The sequence below is a fragment of the Megascapheus bottae genome, chromosome 4 (assembly GCF_031878675.1).
Source record: "Megascapheus bottae isolate mThoBot1 chromosome 4, mThoBot2.hap1, whole genome shotgun sequence".
Classification (NCBI taxonomy): domain Eukaryota; kingdom Metazoa; phylum Chordata; class Mammalia; order Rodentia; family Geomyidae; genus Megascapheus; species Megascapheus bottae.
The window spans coordinates 55,150,017-55,164,454 of NC_143512.1; the positions used below are offsets into that span (position 1 = coordinate 55,150,017).

The 14,438-nt window shown below is 38.4% G+C and overlaps 1 protein-coding gene across 8 annotated transcripts in view; it reads left to right on the forward strand.

Moving 5' to 3' along the window:
• The first annotated feature begins 6,224 nt into the window (after positions 1 to 6,224).
• The window catches only part of Slc38a9 (solute carrier family 38 member 9), a 51,405-nt gene continuing 43,191 nt past the window's right edge, over positions 6,225 to 14,438 (forward strand). For 3 of the 8 annotated variants that reach the window (XM_090331934.1, XM_090331937.1, XM_090331936.1), the window contains exon 1: positions 13,946 to 14,076. Coding sequence is in view for 5 of the 8 variants with exons in the window: in XM_090331936.1 (XP_090188062.1) it covers positions 14,033 to 14,076 (44 nt within the window). In the remaining 3 variants the exon portion in view is untranslated. Of the gene's footprint in view, positions 6,429 to 6,558; positions 6,639 to 7,059; positions 7,076 to 12,555; positions 12,685 to 13,945; positions 14,077 to 14,438 lie in introns of those variants that run through there. The other 5 variants (XM_090331930.1, XM_090331931.1, XM_090331933.1 and 2 more) reach the window with 5 other exon arrangements.

Consider the following 14,438-nt stretch of genomic DNA (forward strand, 5'->3'; position numbering starts at 1 on the left):
TGTATCCCAGGACTTAGAAGGCTAAAGCAAGAGGATCTTGAATTCCAAGCTGGCCTGGGTTACATAGCAAGACCTTGCTCAAGAAAAAATAGAGCTGCATGCGTATTCTAAAAGAAAAACACTTGTCTAGCACATGTGAATTTAGTCTCCAGCATTACTAGATTAATTAACAAGTATTAATCAATAGCAATAATCTGGCCAGATGTTCCTAGGGGAATATATCTTAAGGCAAAGAGAACTGCTAACAATAAACAATTTTAAAAACCATATTATTAATGACAAAGGGCTACATATTACTGTTAAGAATTAGGGTTTTTCCATTGTGATAACAAATTGAAGTATAAAATCAATTCAGAAATAAGTCTGTATACCTAGATTTGAATTGGAAGTGTCAATAAGAACTCATGATATTTTTATCTTTTAAAAAACAAATGAATTTCCTAACTATCCACTGAAAAGCCTATCTAGAAAAAAATGACCAGGCCAGGAGCATAGCCTAGTGGTAGAGTGTAGAGTGCTTGCCTAGTATGCACGAAGGCCAGGGTTCGATTCCTTGGTACATACATAGAAAAAAGCCAGAAGTGGTGCTGAGGCTCAAGTGGTAGAGCTCTAGCCTTGAGAAAGTCCAAGGACAGTGCTCAGACCCTGAGCTCAAGCCCAGGACTGGCAAAAAACAAACAAAAAGAAGAAATAAGAATCATACAATGGAGAAATTTAGCAGATACTGGCTTAACCAAGTGATCCAGGATAACAATATTATTCTGTTGCCTATTGCTCTAAAATGAACTATTATCTCTCATGGATCTGTGACTTAAGGAGTTCAATAGGACCTCTCATGAAGTCAACATTTAGATGTTGACTGTGCCTTAATTCTGACAATTCAATATTAGTTTGTTTGAACATCCAGCATGGGTTCTTTACTTAGGTACCTGGTGACTTGGGATGACTAGAACAATTTTCACTTTTTTCTTGCAAGTGACTAGCTTAGATTTCCTCAGATACAGTCTTCAGCATACTTTGTGTAGTGGTTACCTATCTCCAAAAAGAGCATTCTAACTGAATAAACTTTCCAAGAACAACATTCCAAGAAACCAGGGAAGAAGCTTCAAGGTTTTATCAGATCTAGCAAAAGAATTAAATGGTTGCATCTGCCACATTCTTTATTAGTTATACAAAAATCACAGATCAGTCTGGATTCAAGAAAGAGACCTACTTAATGCCATGAAAGCAGGAGATATGGTTCACTGAAGGACTTGGCAACTAGCTGTATATGTGAATGCATGTATATCTGTTGACTCCCTATTAATCACCTGAACATTTGCTCTTTTAATTCTATCTCAAAATTCCTAAAGGCTTTCTTCATTCATCCTCATTCTTTTATCATTTTACCTTATCGATGCTATCTTAATATATATTTAGAAGTTAGTATATTTTAGCTATTTCTGCTATTTTTTCCTGCTAGCATATTAAATGGTTTCTCTGTGTTCTCTTGAAGTCTGATGAGTTTTCTTAAAATAACCATTTTCAGTGCTCTATCTGATCATTAACCTAGTCCGATTACTATCTGTTCCGTGTCTGACACCTTATTCTGACCAATGGCTATATTCCATGAACCGTTTTCATGCTTAGTGGTATATGACATCATCTGAGAACTAAAGGACAGGGTGCTTATTCCAGAATCTAGCTTGTTTGTGCCTGTCTTTCTAGAAATTCAAGAAAAAAACTTTTTTTTTTTTCTCTAACTTGTAGTCACTTCTATTTCAGCACTAGGTGGCATCCTAAGTTGAGGTTGGCTACAAACCTGCTACTAGTCTATTGGGGTTTGCCCCAAATCTTCAGGGGGTGTTACTCAGTATGAATTGTGGAAGCTCTGTCAAAGTTCATCCATACAATGCTCTCCCCAGGATGAATGTATATTCAAATACCTCATCTATAGTCACAAAGTTATGGTCCGGAACTGTGAAACCTCACCTGACGACATAATTATGTATTGTATAACCCACAATCCACCAATGTAACAAGAGCAGTAAGGCTGGGAGCTGGTGGTTCATGCCTATAATCCTAGCTACTTTGGGAGGCTAAGATCTAAAAATCATGGTTCAAAGCCAGCCCAGGCAAGAAAGTCCATGAGACACTTATCTCCAACAAACTATTCAGAAGAAACCATAAGTGGCACTGTGACACAAAGAAACTTAGGGACAGAGCCCAGGGCCTGAGTTTAAGCCACATGACCAGCAAAAGAAGAGGAGGAGGAGGAGGAGGAGGAGGAAGAGGAGGAGGAGGAGGAGGACTATGACAACAGCAGAATGGTAGGACCAAGGCTCTCAAATGCTGAGATGAATAGGCCAAGACTGATGAAACCAGATGCAGGTGATGTTGGCAAGAATAGAAGTTCAGTGAAGCTGAGTCCACAGCAGGCATACTGGAGTTGGGAGCTTGTTAGTATTTGCCTACTTGGTATTTGGTTTTCATCAGCCCAGCACTGATTTTTAAGACACAGTCTTGTGCTTATTATCTTTTCTACCTCTGGCATATGAAGTCCTTTTCCATGTTATTCTACCCAAGATTGAAGTAGTGTTGGTAAAGGCAGTTCCTTGACGGTCTTACCAAAGCTGACACGGACTTGGGTAATACTGGTGTGGCAGTCACAAGGAGGCACCCAGTCGTATACCACAGGTGACAATGACACAAACTGAAGTTCACCTCACTATGATACAAAATTATGCATGGTGCTAGATCTTAAGCTCTTTTAGTCAGCATTGAGGGATAACTGTGTTGCAGAGGTTAGGGGAGGGGTAGTAGAAAGTTTGCTGCCATCAAGTGGCCAGTGTTAAGCTGGATCACACCTGAGTCTCATGGGGATGCCAGGCTCATCCATTCCAAGACTGGTAATGATGCAGGCCAAAACTTGTCTGTCCCACAATATATAGGTTTCTGTGTGAGCCTGGTCTCACCTATATATAGGTTGCTAGTTCTCACTAAAGCAGGACTGACACATAGGTCTATGGCAAAATCTTGCTAACTTAATATCCTATTACCCAACAGGTATATAGTCTTGCTCCTCACTTGGGGCTGGGGAAGGGGTGGTAATAACAATTTTGAAAGGAAAGAATACCTAAGCTGACCTCCCTCATAGGTACCTAGTTCTTAGCAGTTTCTCCTTTCTCCTGCTTACCCTATCTCAAAGATTAACTATAAGTCTATGTTTATAGATTAGTTGCATACTAAAGTTAGCTAGGAATAAGCAAACCCTCCCTCCTCCTAAACACCCCCAGCCCCAAGTTACAGAAGGCCATACCTGGAAAAATGCTTGGTAGAAACATAAAACACACACACACACACACACACACACACTAAACAGACACAATCATTGTAACCAACAGGCATGTTAAGCATGCATACATTTTTTTAAACCCACAGACTGTAATTCTTGCTAATGTATAAAAATAAAGTAAGATTTCACAGTCCACTCTGCATAAGAGGCTACTGGACACTAAGGTATCCCCTGATTGGAACCCACATAATTTCCCTTGGGCTTGTGGTGAAGCAAAAGCATGTGGTGGAGGCATTTGCTCACCTCATGGTGGCACTGAAATAAAGAAAAAGAAAAGAAGTTAGCATCCTAATTTTCCCTGAGAACTCCTGATTCTCCTGCCTCCACATCCCAAGTAGCTATGTTTACAGATATGCACCACCATATCAAACTGTCTCAAAGCATTTTCTGTATTCTGCTATATTTTTGCTTTAGCCCATTGCTGATTTGAAATTTTATTATCTAATAATTTTCACATTTACGATTTTATTGATGCATATTCTTAGTTTCATCCTAAGTGATGTACTCAGGAGATACTCTATACCATTTCAATCTTTTAAAATTTGTGTTTGACCAAATATTTGGTCTATTTTAGTGAATGCTTCATATGCAGTTTAGAAGAACATGTATTCTACTAGAGGCAGAGTGCTCTATAAGTGTATGTTATCTATTTAGTATAGTATGCGTGTATTCTATTTCCCAGTGTTCTATTTTCTTATTGGCTTCTATCTAGTAATTTATTGGAAGAATGGGACTGCATTCTACACTATGAGTATAGAACTACCCATAGGGTTCTGTCTTGTGTACCCACTAACATAGATACAAGGCCTCAAATTTTTGCTTGGGCTGTCATAGACCACAATTCTCCCATTTATACTTCCTGTTTAGCTGGAATCACAAGGCAGACAATTAACTATGCTGAGGCACTCCCTCAATACTTTACCCAGGCAGCTCACTGCCACACCTTCATTTTACACTTGTATACACTTGTGTACACTGAAAGTGAGCCAGAGGTGAGAACTGAAGGTATTTTGAGAGCTCTTCTGAGCATCCACAGGGCATGCACATAATTTTCTAGACTCCCCCCACAAAAAAAACCCAAAATCTACTAAATAACTTCTTCCTAAGCCTTTCCTTTCTCATGTATTATTTGTTTGAACTTATACCTAGCCTCTGTAGCAGAGGCTGTTTTGTGATACAATCCTTTACACTGCCTAAGGAGTGCTATAGCAGGTAAAATTAAGTCAAGTCCTTAAGTGGAATAAAATTTACAACTTGCAATTCCTTGAGAAGGAGGTCTGTGTTGTGTTCTTTGGTACTTGTGACATGCATTATGAATGTGGCTTCACCTCCCAATCTGCGGAGTGGAAAATTACCAAAGAGCTCCCTTACCAAAGTTCATCAGGTGTTTTTTTCCACCTCATTTCTCTAATGACAGTAATCTTTTCACTGTTAGTTCAGTTTTCTAAAATTATTCTTTCTTGGGAGGTGAGGAGGGACATGGAGTTGAACTCAGGGCCTACCTAGCACTATCCCTTAGCTTTTTGCTAAGGCTAGTATACAGCCACTTGAGCCACAGCTCCACTTCTAGCTTTTTGGTGATTAATCAGAAATAAGAGTCTCATGGACTTTCTTGCCTGGGTGGGCTTGGAATTATGTTCCTAATACCTCACTCAGTCTCCTGAGTGAACCAATGAACACAACAAAAAAGTGATTGCTGTTTTGCTAGTTACTCTTTGCTTTAGAAGGGATACAGATACTCCAACTTCCCTATTCTATCCTTTTTGTTGATATCACTTTGTGTACTTTTGTGCTTTCCAGCCTTGCTTACCATTGTTTTCCCTTCCTGGAATGCTGAGAAAGAAGAAAACTTTGCTATCACTGACACTATCAAAAGAACATACTGCTGATTTGAAAGAAAGGGCAAAGAGCAGTTGCAAAAGTTTTTGAACAAGGACTTCCTCAGCAAAAGGATTTTTATCTCTCTTAAATACAACATTCATTTAATCACCTGCATTTGCCAAGCTTTCAACAATAAAGATGATGTTTGGTATAAGTAAAAGAAAACAGACTTCAGGATTCTGCCACTTGAAAGTTGCTTGGTGGTAACAACTTATTTAAAAGTCCTTAAGATTGCTTATTGTAAAATATGAATAAAACAACAGAATTATGCTAAAGAAATAAAAAAGAATATTATAAGCAAAATAGTTTAACTTACCATATTACAGTACAGTGTGAGTTTGTGTGTGTGTGTGTGTATATATATATATATATATATATATATATATATATACACACAGGTTTCTTTGTTTCTTCTTTCTTTGAAGGGCCATTGGCTTACTGTGTAGACAGGGCTTATGGATTGTTATGTGGTTCAAAAAGATTTATCTTGAGCAACTGTTCCCTAATGAACACATTTCTTTCACTTTCTTAGATTGTGTATTGTGTTGACTTTGGGAAAAATTGCTGGGAAGAGGAGCTAACATTCTCCTAAAGCCCCCCTTCAAGTTCAGACACTAATTTGTCATTTTAAAGAAGACTAGGAGAAAGAGCCAACAACTTTTGTCCCTCAAACCTGCTTCGCCTGGCGTCCACATGGTTCAAGCGCGTGACCAGAAATACATATAACACTAGCCAGAAAAGCCGGACAGAAGAGATAACCAGGGGTCAGCCTTAGATGGAGATACTCCCCATCAACATTTCCCAACGTCTGAGGCGGTAAAAGCTGCAACAGAATGCTTCTCTGTTAGATGCTCTGGTGGCTCTCGCGGAAACCAGCCCCACTTCCCATTGAACTCCTACACCAGCCCGCGCCAGGACCCGCCCTTTACGAGGGTCGGAAGGAGGCGCACCAGCCACCGCACAGCCCTCTGGGAGTCGTAGTCCAACGCGCCGGGGATTGGACTGAGGCCGCGAGCTCTGCGCACCCAGGACTACATCCCCCGCCGGCCCTTGCGGAGTAGGCCATTGCTTCTTCCTGTTTGGGGGCCGAGTAGCCGGCGGGCGGCGAATTGCAAGGTTTGGAAAGAGGCTTTTCCTCCCCACCAGGCTTTTTGAGGTGGAGGGGCTGGCCTGCTTGTACGGAGCACCTTCTCTCGCGGGCAAACTAATTCCGGTGAGGGCGGGGAGAGGAGCCGACGAGAAGGGACAGGTGGAACCGAGCTTTCCGCCACACGGGCTGTCACCGGGATAACCCTGTTCCTTTCGGGGAGCTGTGGGGATCCGAGTCGGGCGGCGGGGACGGCTCGGGCTGGAGGCGCGCGCCGCTCTCAGCCGGGAGTCGGCGGCGGGACTGGAGCCTTTGGAAAAGACAGGGTTACAGCAAGTAAACCTGGGGATGAGAGGCGAGGAGAGGGAGTGCAGAGTGGGAGCGCCCTTGTGAGCTCGAGTGGGAAAGTTGGGACGGGTGAAGTGGGAGGGAACCCCTTCGCGCCGTGCTAGGACTGGAGATGGAGGGGGGCCCCGCTTTCCGGGAGACTCGCCCGTTAACCGCGGGTGGCTTGGTGTGTGAGCTGTCCTAGAATACTGGTGGCGCGGGACAGCGCTTGAACCGGGTTGGAGGAACTCCTTTCATCGCCAATCAGTTCACAACCAACTTGGCTGAAAGCTAATTACCATGACTCTGTGGCAATCCCTGTGCTATTAGTAGATCTGCAAACTAACGCGTACTTCTTTTTAGTGTATTCTGACATGACAGCTATCCGACATATACAAGATAATAAGAAAATGCTTTTTTTTTAACCGAACAGACCTTTTCAATAGGTCAGATGAAAAATTGTGACTTGAATTAAAAATCTCCTTGCATTGTACATATACATATATTAAGATAAAAGTTAATGTCAAAGATGTGGGTCAAAGTGGTAGAGTGTTTGCCTAACCTGCCTGAAGCCCTGACTTCAATTCCTTGGTATCACATACATAGAAAAAGCTGGAAGTGTGGAAGTGATGCTGAGATTCACGTGATGGAGCACTAGCCTTGAGAAAACCCACGAACAATAATACTCAGGCCGTGAGTTCAAACCCCAGCACTGGCAAAAAAAAAAGATGTTATATCTCTGGTTTTTATGCCTCTAAGAAAATATTTACCTTTGCTGGGTGCAGTGGCTCACGCCTGTAATCCTAGCTACTCAAGAGGCTGAAATCTAAAGATCAAGGTACAAAGCCTGCAGAGCACAAAATGACTCTTATCTCCAATTAACCTCTAGAAAACAGGAAGTGGGGCTTGGCTCAAGGGTAGGGCGGTAGCCTTGAGCTGAAGAGCTCAGGGACAGCACCCAAGGCTGAGTCCAAGCCCCATGACCCACAAAAAAAATTTTTTTTTACCTTCCCACTCTCGTTTTACAGACTTCTGAGATCATTTAGCAATAGATTTCTTCTTACAGTATCATTACAGTATAAGTTTTATGCCCACAAAATAATATGCTGTTGTGATTTTATGATACCCTAAGTGTATACAACAAAGGGTAAATTCAGCATAGGAAAATAGGAATACCAAGCTGAATTACAAGTTGAAGCTTTGCAATATTTTTTGTCCTTAATTTTTTCATTGTATTTTACTGTTCAAATAATGTATAGAGGGATTACAGTTACATTCGTCAGGTAATGGGTACATTACTTCTCAAATCTTGATATCCCTTCTCATGTTTTTGTCCCACTTTCCCTCCCTCACCCTCACCCCCAATCATCTTGTTTTTCTACTTCCCTTCTGGATTTCAAATAAACAAATAAATGTATACCAGGTAACAAAGTCAGATACAGTAACAACATGAGATTAACCATGAAGGGAAAAAAAGAGAAAAGAAATAATTTCACATAGTACACTAAGAACATCAGTCACAAAGATAAACCTCTTGCTTTCATATCCTAGAGTTCATTTCGTTTAGTCTCATCCTGTATGACTGTGTACATAGCATTTAAGCTATTGTGATCCTCTGCTAGGAGAATCCTGGATGTGTACTAATAATTACAAATGAGGGAAACCACTGAGTCTATGCTCCTTTTGGTCTGGCTTACTTCACTTAATATGATTTTTTCTACGTCTTTCCATTTCCTTAGGAATGAGGCAATGTCATTCTTTCTGATGGCAGCATAGAATTTCATTGTGTATAAGTACTACATCTTCTTGACCCAGTCATCTGCTGAGGGGCATCTGGGTTGGTTCCATATCTTAGCTATACTAAATAATGCTGCACTGAGCATCATTGTGCTAGTAGCTTTAGTATGCCCTTGTTTCTGGATATTTAGATAAATGCCAAGGAGTGGGTTTGCTGGGTCATAAGGGAGCTCTATGTTTAGTCTTTTGAGGAATCACCATGCATACTGCTTTCCAGAGTGGTTGAATGAGTTTAAACTCCCACCAACAGTAAAACTATGCAATATTTTTTAAAGGATATATTACTAGAAGTTTCTATCAGGCTTGTATAATATACCAAATTTCAGTCCTTTACTGTTATTCTTATCACCTAAACTTAATTCAGTGCATTTACTTTTTCTGATGTGGAAGGACAGATTCTTCAGCACAGTAACATTGCTTTGACTGGTAACGTTTTGCTTATACTGGGACTTGAACTCAGGGACTGGATGCTAGATACCATCAAGAATGGCAGTCTACCACTTGAGCCACAAGCTTGTACTGTCCCTTAGCTTTTTCAATCAAGGCTAGTGGTCTGCTACTTGAACCATGGCTTCACTTCCAGTGTTCTGGTGGTTAATTGGAGACCAGAGTCTCACAGACTTCTCTGCCTGGGCCAATTTCAAACCTCAATCCTCAAATTTCAACCTCCTGAGTAGCTAAGATTATAGATCCCTTCTCTGATAATTTCTTTATTGCTCTCTAGAATTACCAGATATAACACCCTTTGAAGCATTGATCGATCAGATTAGAAGCATGTTCCAACTCACATCAGATTGGAGTATTATTATAGTTCCTTATGGTTGACCAGTACATTATTTGTAAGGAAGAAATTTAGATAAGTTTGTTTGTTTTATGGAAGTCACAGGCTTTATAAAAGAAAATAAATATGTATACCATAGCTACTTCCACTAGTCTGCCTTTTTTATGGTGTTCCTTAGCTTTAATGTTTGTATATGGTAGAAGTGGGTAATGACCAGATTTTATCTGCTGATGGATATATATTCTTATGAAGTTTTGTTGGACCACAACCATATATACTCCTTTATACATTGCCTTTCACACTGAAGCAAAGTTGAGTAACTGCAGAGACCAGATGACTGGATAAACCTGATGTTATTTACTGTCTAGCCCTATCCGGAAAAGATTTTGCAAGCCCCTGGCTAAAATACCTGAAATTAGTACTAATTTAATATTTGTGTATTAGATCCATAGTCACACTTGTTTAGGAACAAACAATGTATTCTATTGCTAATCAATGCAAGCATCTTCACCTAGATTCTACAGGTTTACTTTTGCAAAGACTTGTGAAAAGGAGTTTTTGAGTCTAGTATGGAAAGAACTGACAGGCTTTGAGATATACTGATAATGTAGTCAAACCTTTAAAAAAATGATGATATATAGTCTTTCTTACCCTCTATGTCCTTCGTAGAGATTTAAGTGCTTCTCAAGGTACCACTGTTTTAAATAAAATTGGAAGTTATCACCTAAATTAGATAAGCTACTGATATCCCTTTGGAGCTGTCTCAGTTTGCTCAGGCTGCTGTTCATGCATGGTAATGGAAAAAGAAGAAATTTATATCTGCTATTTCTTGAATCAGAATTCCATGATCAAGGTACAGTCAGGCATTTGGTAATGGTCAGATCTCTGCTTCCCAGATTGCATGTTTTTGCTGTTTTTACCTGGTAGAAGAGACAGAAAAGCAAAGGGGGTTTGGATAATTTCCTTCAGCCTTTTTATAAGATACTAATACCCTAGATAGTTCAGTAATCTCCTGAAGGCTGAACTTTTAATACTAATGTCAGCAGTTATGTTTCACCCTAATTGAATTTTGTAGATGACATAAAGAGTCAAGCATAGCAGGACCCTTTACTAAACCAAGTCTTAAACAATTAGCAACTCTTTATTAAGTGACTTAGCTTTGACTTAATAGTTTTGCATCTGGGACATTATTTTCAAGCCCATAAATTGATATTCAAAATGAATCTGTTTATGTCATCATTATATCAGTTATGCTTATTACAAATTAATGTCATAGAAGTATTTAGCATTTTCATTATACTATTTCACATTTTGTCTACATGATATTAGGTACACAACTTTGCTTAATTTCCAAAATAATTATTTTCAATCAAAAGAATGTTTTCACTGGACGTGCTGTTTGCTCCATCCTATAAGCTTAACTGCTTAGGAAGATAAGCTCTGAGGATTTAAGTTTGGAGCCAGCCAACACCAAAGAGACAGAAATGGAGCTGAGGAAGTAGAGCTCTAAAGTGAAATGTCTAAAGTTTCAGTTCCCAGGCCCTGAGCTCAATCCCCAGTACTGGCACCAAAAATAAATAAATACAATGAAATAGAATGTTACTTTAACATTTTGTAAAGTAATTTAATGGCAGGAATCTTACCTAAAATAAGTTTCATATCTTTCCTTAAGCTTTTTTTTTTTTTTCCAGTCCTGGGCTTGGACTCAGGGCTGAGCACTGGCCTTTCACTTTCTCCAAGGCTAGTGCCCTAACACTTGAGCCACAACACTACTTCCAGCTTTTTCTGCATATGTGGTACCGAAGAATCAAATCCAGGGCTTCATGCATGCTAGGCAAGCACTGTATCACTAGGCCACACTCCTGCCCCTCCTTAAGCTATGCCCAGATTAATTTAAAATGTATCTTTTACTGGGACATATAAGATGTTTTCATTTTAATTACTTGACTTATTTTAATTAATTTGAATTTAATTTTAATAATGTTAATTCATCAAATTGCCATTTCAAATTAAAGAAGTTTAATAAAACTCCCAGTTCTTAATTTATAAATTAGTAGATTAAAATTTTTTGGTTTTGAATTTTAAGGCAAAATAAGCCAACTACATTTTTTTTTGGTGGGTCATGGGGCTTAAACTCTGGGCCTGGCTCTTCAGCTCAAGGCCCTAATCCTGAGCCACAGCCCCACTTCCTGTTTTCTAGTGATTAACTGGAGATAAGAGTCTCTAGTTCTTTATTCTTTAGTACCTGGGCTGGCTTTGAACCTCAATCCTTAGATCTCAGCCTCCTGAGTAGCTAGAATTACAGGCATGAGCCACTGCACACCCAGAGCCAACCACACTTTTTATGTTAAAAGAAGAACTGACAGATTAAACTTCTATTTTCTACTTCTTTCATTTAGTAACATTAATTAACTTTATCTCATTTTTTCCATATTAATGAATTTCAATAATAATGACCATTGATTAGCATATATTTTATATTAATCTTACTTTATATGAACTCTTAAGTTTTGGCTCCAATTTCTGTAATACTTCTCTAAGCTTTGAAAACATCAGCTCAGATTCTGCTGGTACAAAAAGGTCATTTCAGAGAAGTATCCTTTAGGTCTTTCTAGTTTCATTAACTTTGGCCAAGAATGACCTAATTTTCTTCACTATTTTTGATGCTTTTCAAAAGATCTTTAAACTTTTTTTTTCAGTATTGAGTCCAAATAAAACTAATAAGCTTTATTCCTGGAAATGGATTGTTCCATTTCTCATTAAGCTGTAAATTTTCATGTTAGCAGGTTTTTGATAAACATTTCAGACATCTCCTTTAGTTAAGATAACCTTTTTAAGCCCCACATGATGGCTGCACAATCCCAGCTACTCAGGAGCTGCAGGGGAGGATCGCTTCAATCCAGTGAAACCTTGTCTAAATACATACATACATATATATATATATATATGTATGTATCAGTCCAAGGACTGATATTCTTACTGGGGCTTGGACATAGGGCCTGAGCACTGTTCTTGGGCTTTATTCAAGGCTAGTGCTCTACCACTTGAGTGACGTCACCACTTTTGGCTTTTTCTGTATATGTGGTACAGAGGAATCGAACCTGGGTCTTTGTACATGTTAATCAAGCATTCTACCACTGGGCCATGCTCCCAGCTCTGAGATTCTTGAGCTCTTCAGCTCAAGGACATAGCCCAGGACCAGAATTCAAGCCCCATGACTGACCAAGAAAAAAACCATATATGTATATGTGTGTACACATATATACACACACATATATATCCTTAGAAAATTCCTATACTTTTCTAAAATTGTTCATATTATCTTTTCTTTACGACTCCCTTCCTCAGTGCTTAAAATCTGAAAAAAATGGCGAATGTGAAAAGCGATTCTAGGCATCTTATCTCAGAGGAAGATCATGAAATAAATCCTGGGCCTATGAATATCCAGTTTGATTCATCAGATCTAAGATCCAAAAGGTAAAAGTTAAGAACACTTATTAACTGATTAGAAAACATTAATTTCTTATAGGATATGTTTGAATGTGTGTGAAAGGATATGAATGTTATTTTTTGACTAAACATTCTTGTTGGGAAAGATGTTGAGGTAAATTTTACAAAGTAAAGTGAATTCATTTAATTCATGTTAAAGTGTATCAGTGTATGCATGTTAACATGCTAGGGGCTAGAAACAGAACAGTAAAAGTAGCAGAAATAATCTGTTTTTATTGTACTTAAATGATGGCAGTTTAAGATAATTTGAGATTAGATTTTATTTCAGTTTATATTTAGAAAACTCAAAAGAATTCACTGCACAAAAGATAAATAGTAAAAAGAATTCAATAAAGTGGTTTCTTTAAAAAAGTAGTTAAACATAAAGCATTTTCTACTCCCAGTAAATAAACTCTATGTGGAGATGTCATACTCTAAATTTAATCCATACATTCAACAAGAATTTACACCATAATGCAAGTGGCCAATTCCAAAAATGAGCTGGATCAGTAGTGTGATTACTAACCACTAACCACTAACCTACACTATCAGATGTACAGGGTGCTTACTGTATTTTTGATGACAAAGATTGCAAGTAAAACATCTTTTTAGGACTAGCAAGTTTAGCATATTCATACAATGGAGTATTTTTCATCCTTACTAAAAAGGACAAGGTGGCTTTATTACATATCAGAATGGAGTAAGTCTTCAATTTTTCTTAAGTGGAAAAAGTAAAATGCAGGCCAGTATATAGAGTATACTACCATTTGATTAATACCATTTGATATATATTATATATACTTCAGTATGTATAAGTGTACATATTGCCCATCTGCAGATAAACTGAGTTCTTGGAGTGACACAGTATGGCAAATACTATTAGGTAGACACCCAACAGTTATTCAGTGCCCCTAACTCCTGTCAACAGAATCCTGACTTTGGTTAAGAGTAATACTGATTTCCAGTCTAGGAGATAAAAGGATTGGTCTTCTGGATAGTCTTATTTCTGTTTTCCAGATAGTTAATTTTTTTAAATCTTTCTTGCAGCTAGAGGTAGCAAATGGAAATTCATCACGCAAAAATCTTGCCATTGTCATTTATAGTGGCCCCTGAGAAAGAATTATGAATTTAATCTTGTGATTCAGTCAGTGAATATAAGCATGAATGCTGAGAGTTTTCTTGAAACATCTAAATTCTGTGATTAACAGTTGACCACTATGACAATAGGACATAGGTCATTCAGGTACATTCCATTACAATAAGTTGGCAAGAGTTCAGATAGTTCTCTGAAAACAGGGTAGATGAAATGGAAATGTATTTTCTATAACCTTTGAAAATGAAAGGGAATCAACTATTTACAATCATGGCATACCTACCTGGGTAAGCATGTCTTAAGGCCAATCCGTATAGGAACTTAGTTCTAAATGCTAATTAGCTTGTAAAATAATTTCTTTTTAAGAAAAAAAACTATTTGGTGAGGGAAAAAAAACCCTGAATGTCTTTAAGCTATTGTCTCTGTTCAAGTATAGATTTCTTTGTCTATATAAAGGCACAGAGAGGGGGAAAAATGTCTTCCATCAGAAAAACCAAGTTAGAGAACTGTCCTTTTTCAGTCATTTTAGAGTTATCTCCAATTTTGGTCCTGTTCAAATACTGTTCTTGTCATTTAATTTAGTGTTTCTTAAAAATATGTTTTGTTTTGTTTTTTAGATTGATTAATTTAGCCTTCCATATCTGTGAAA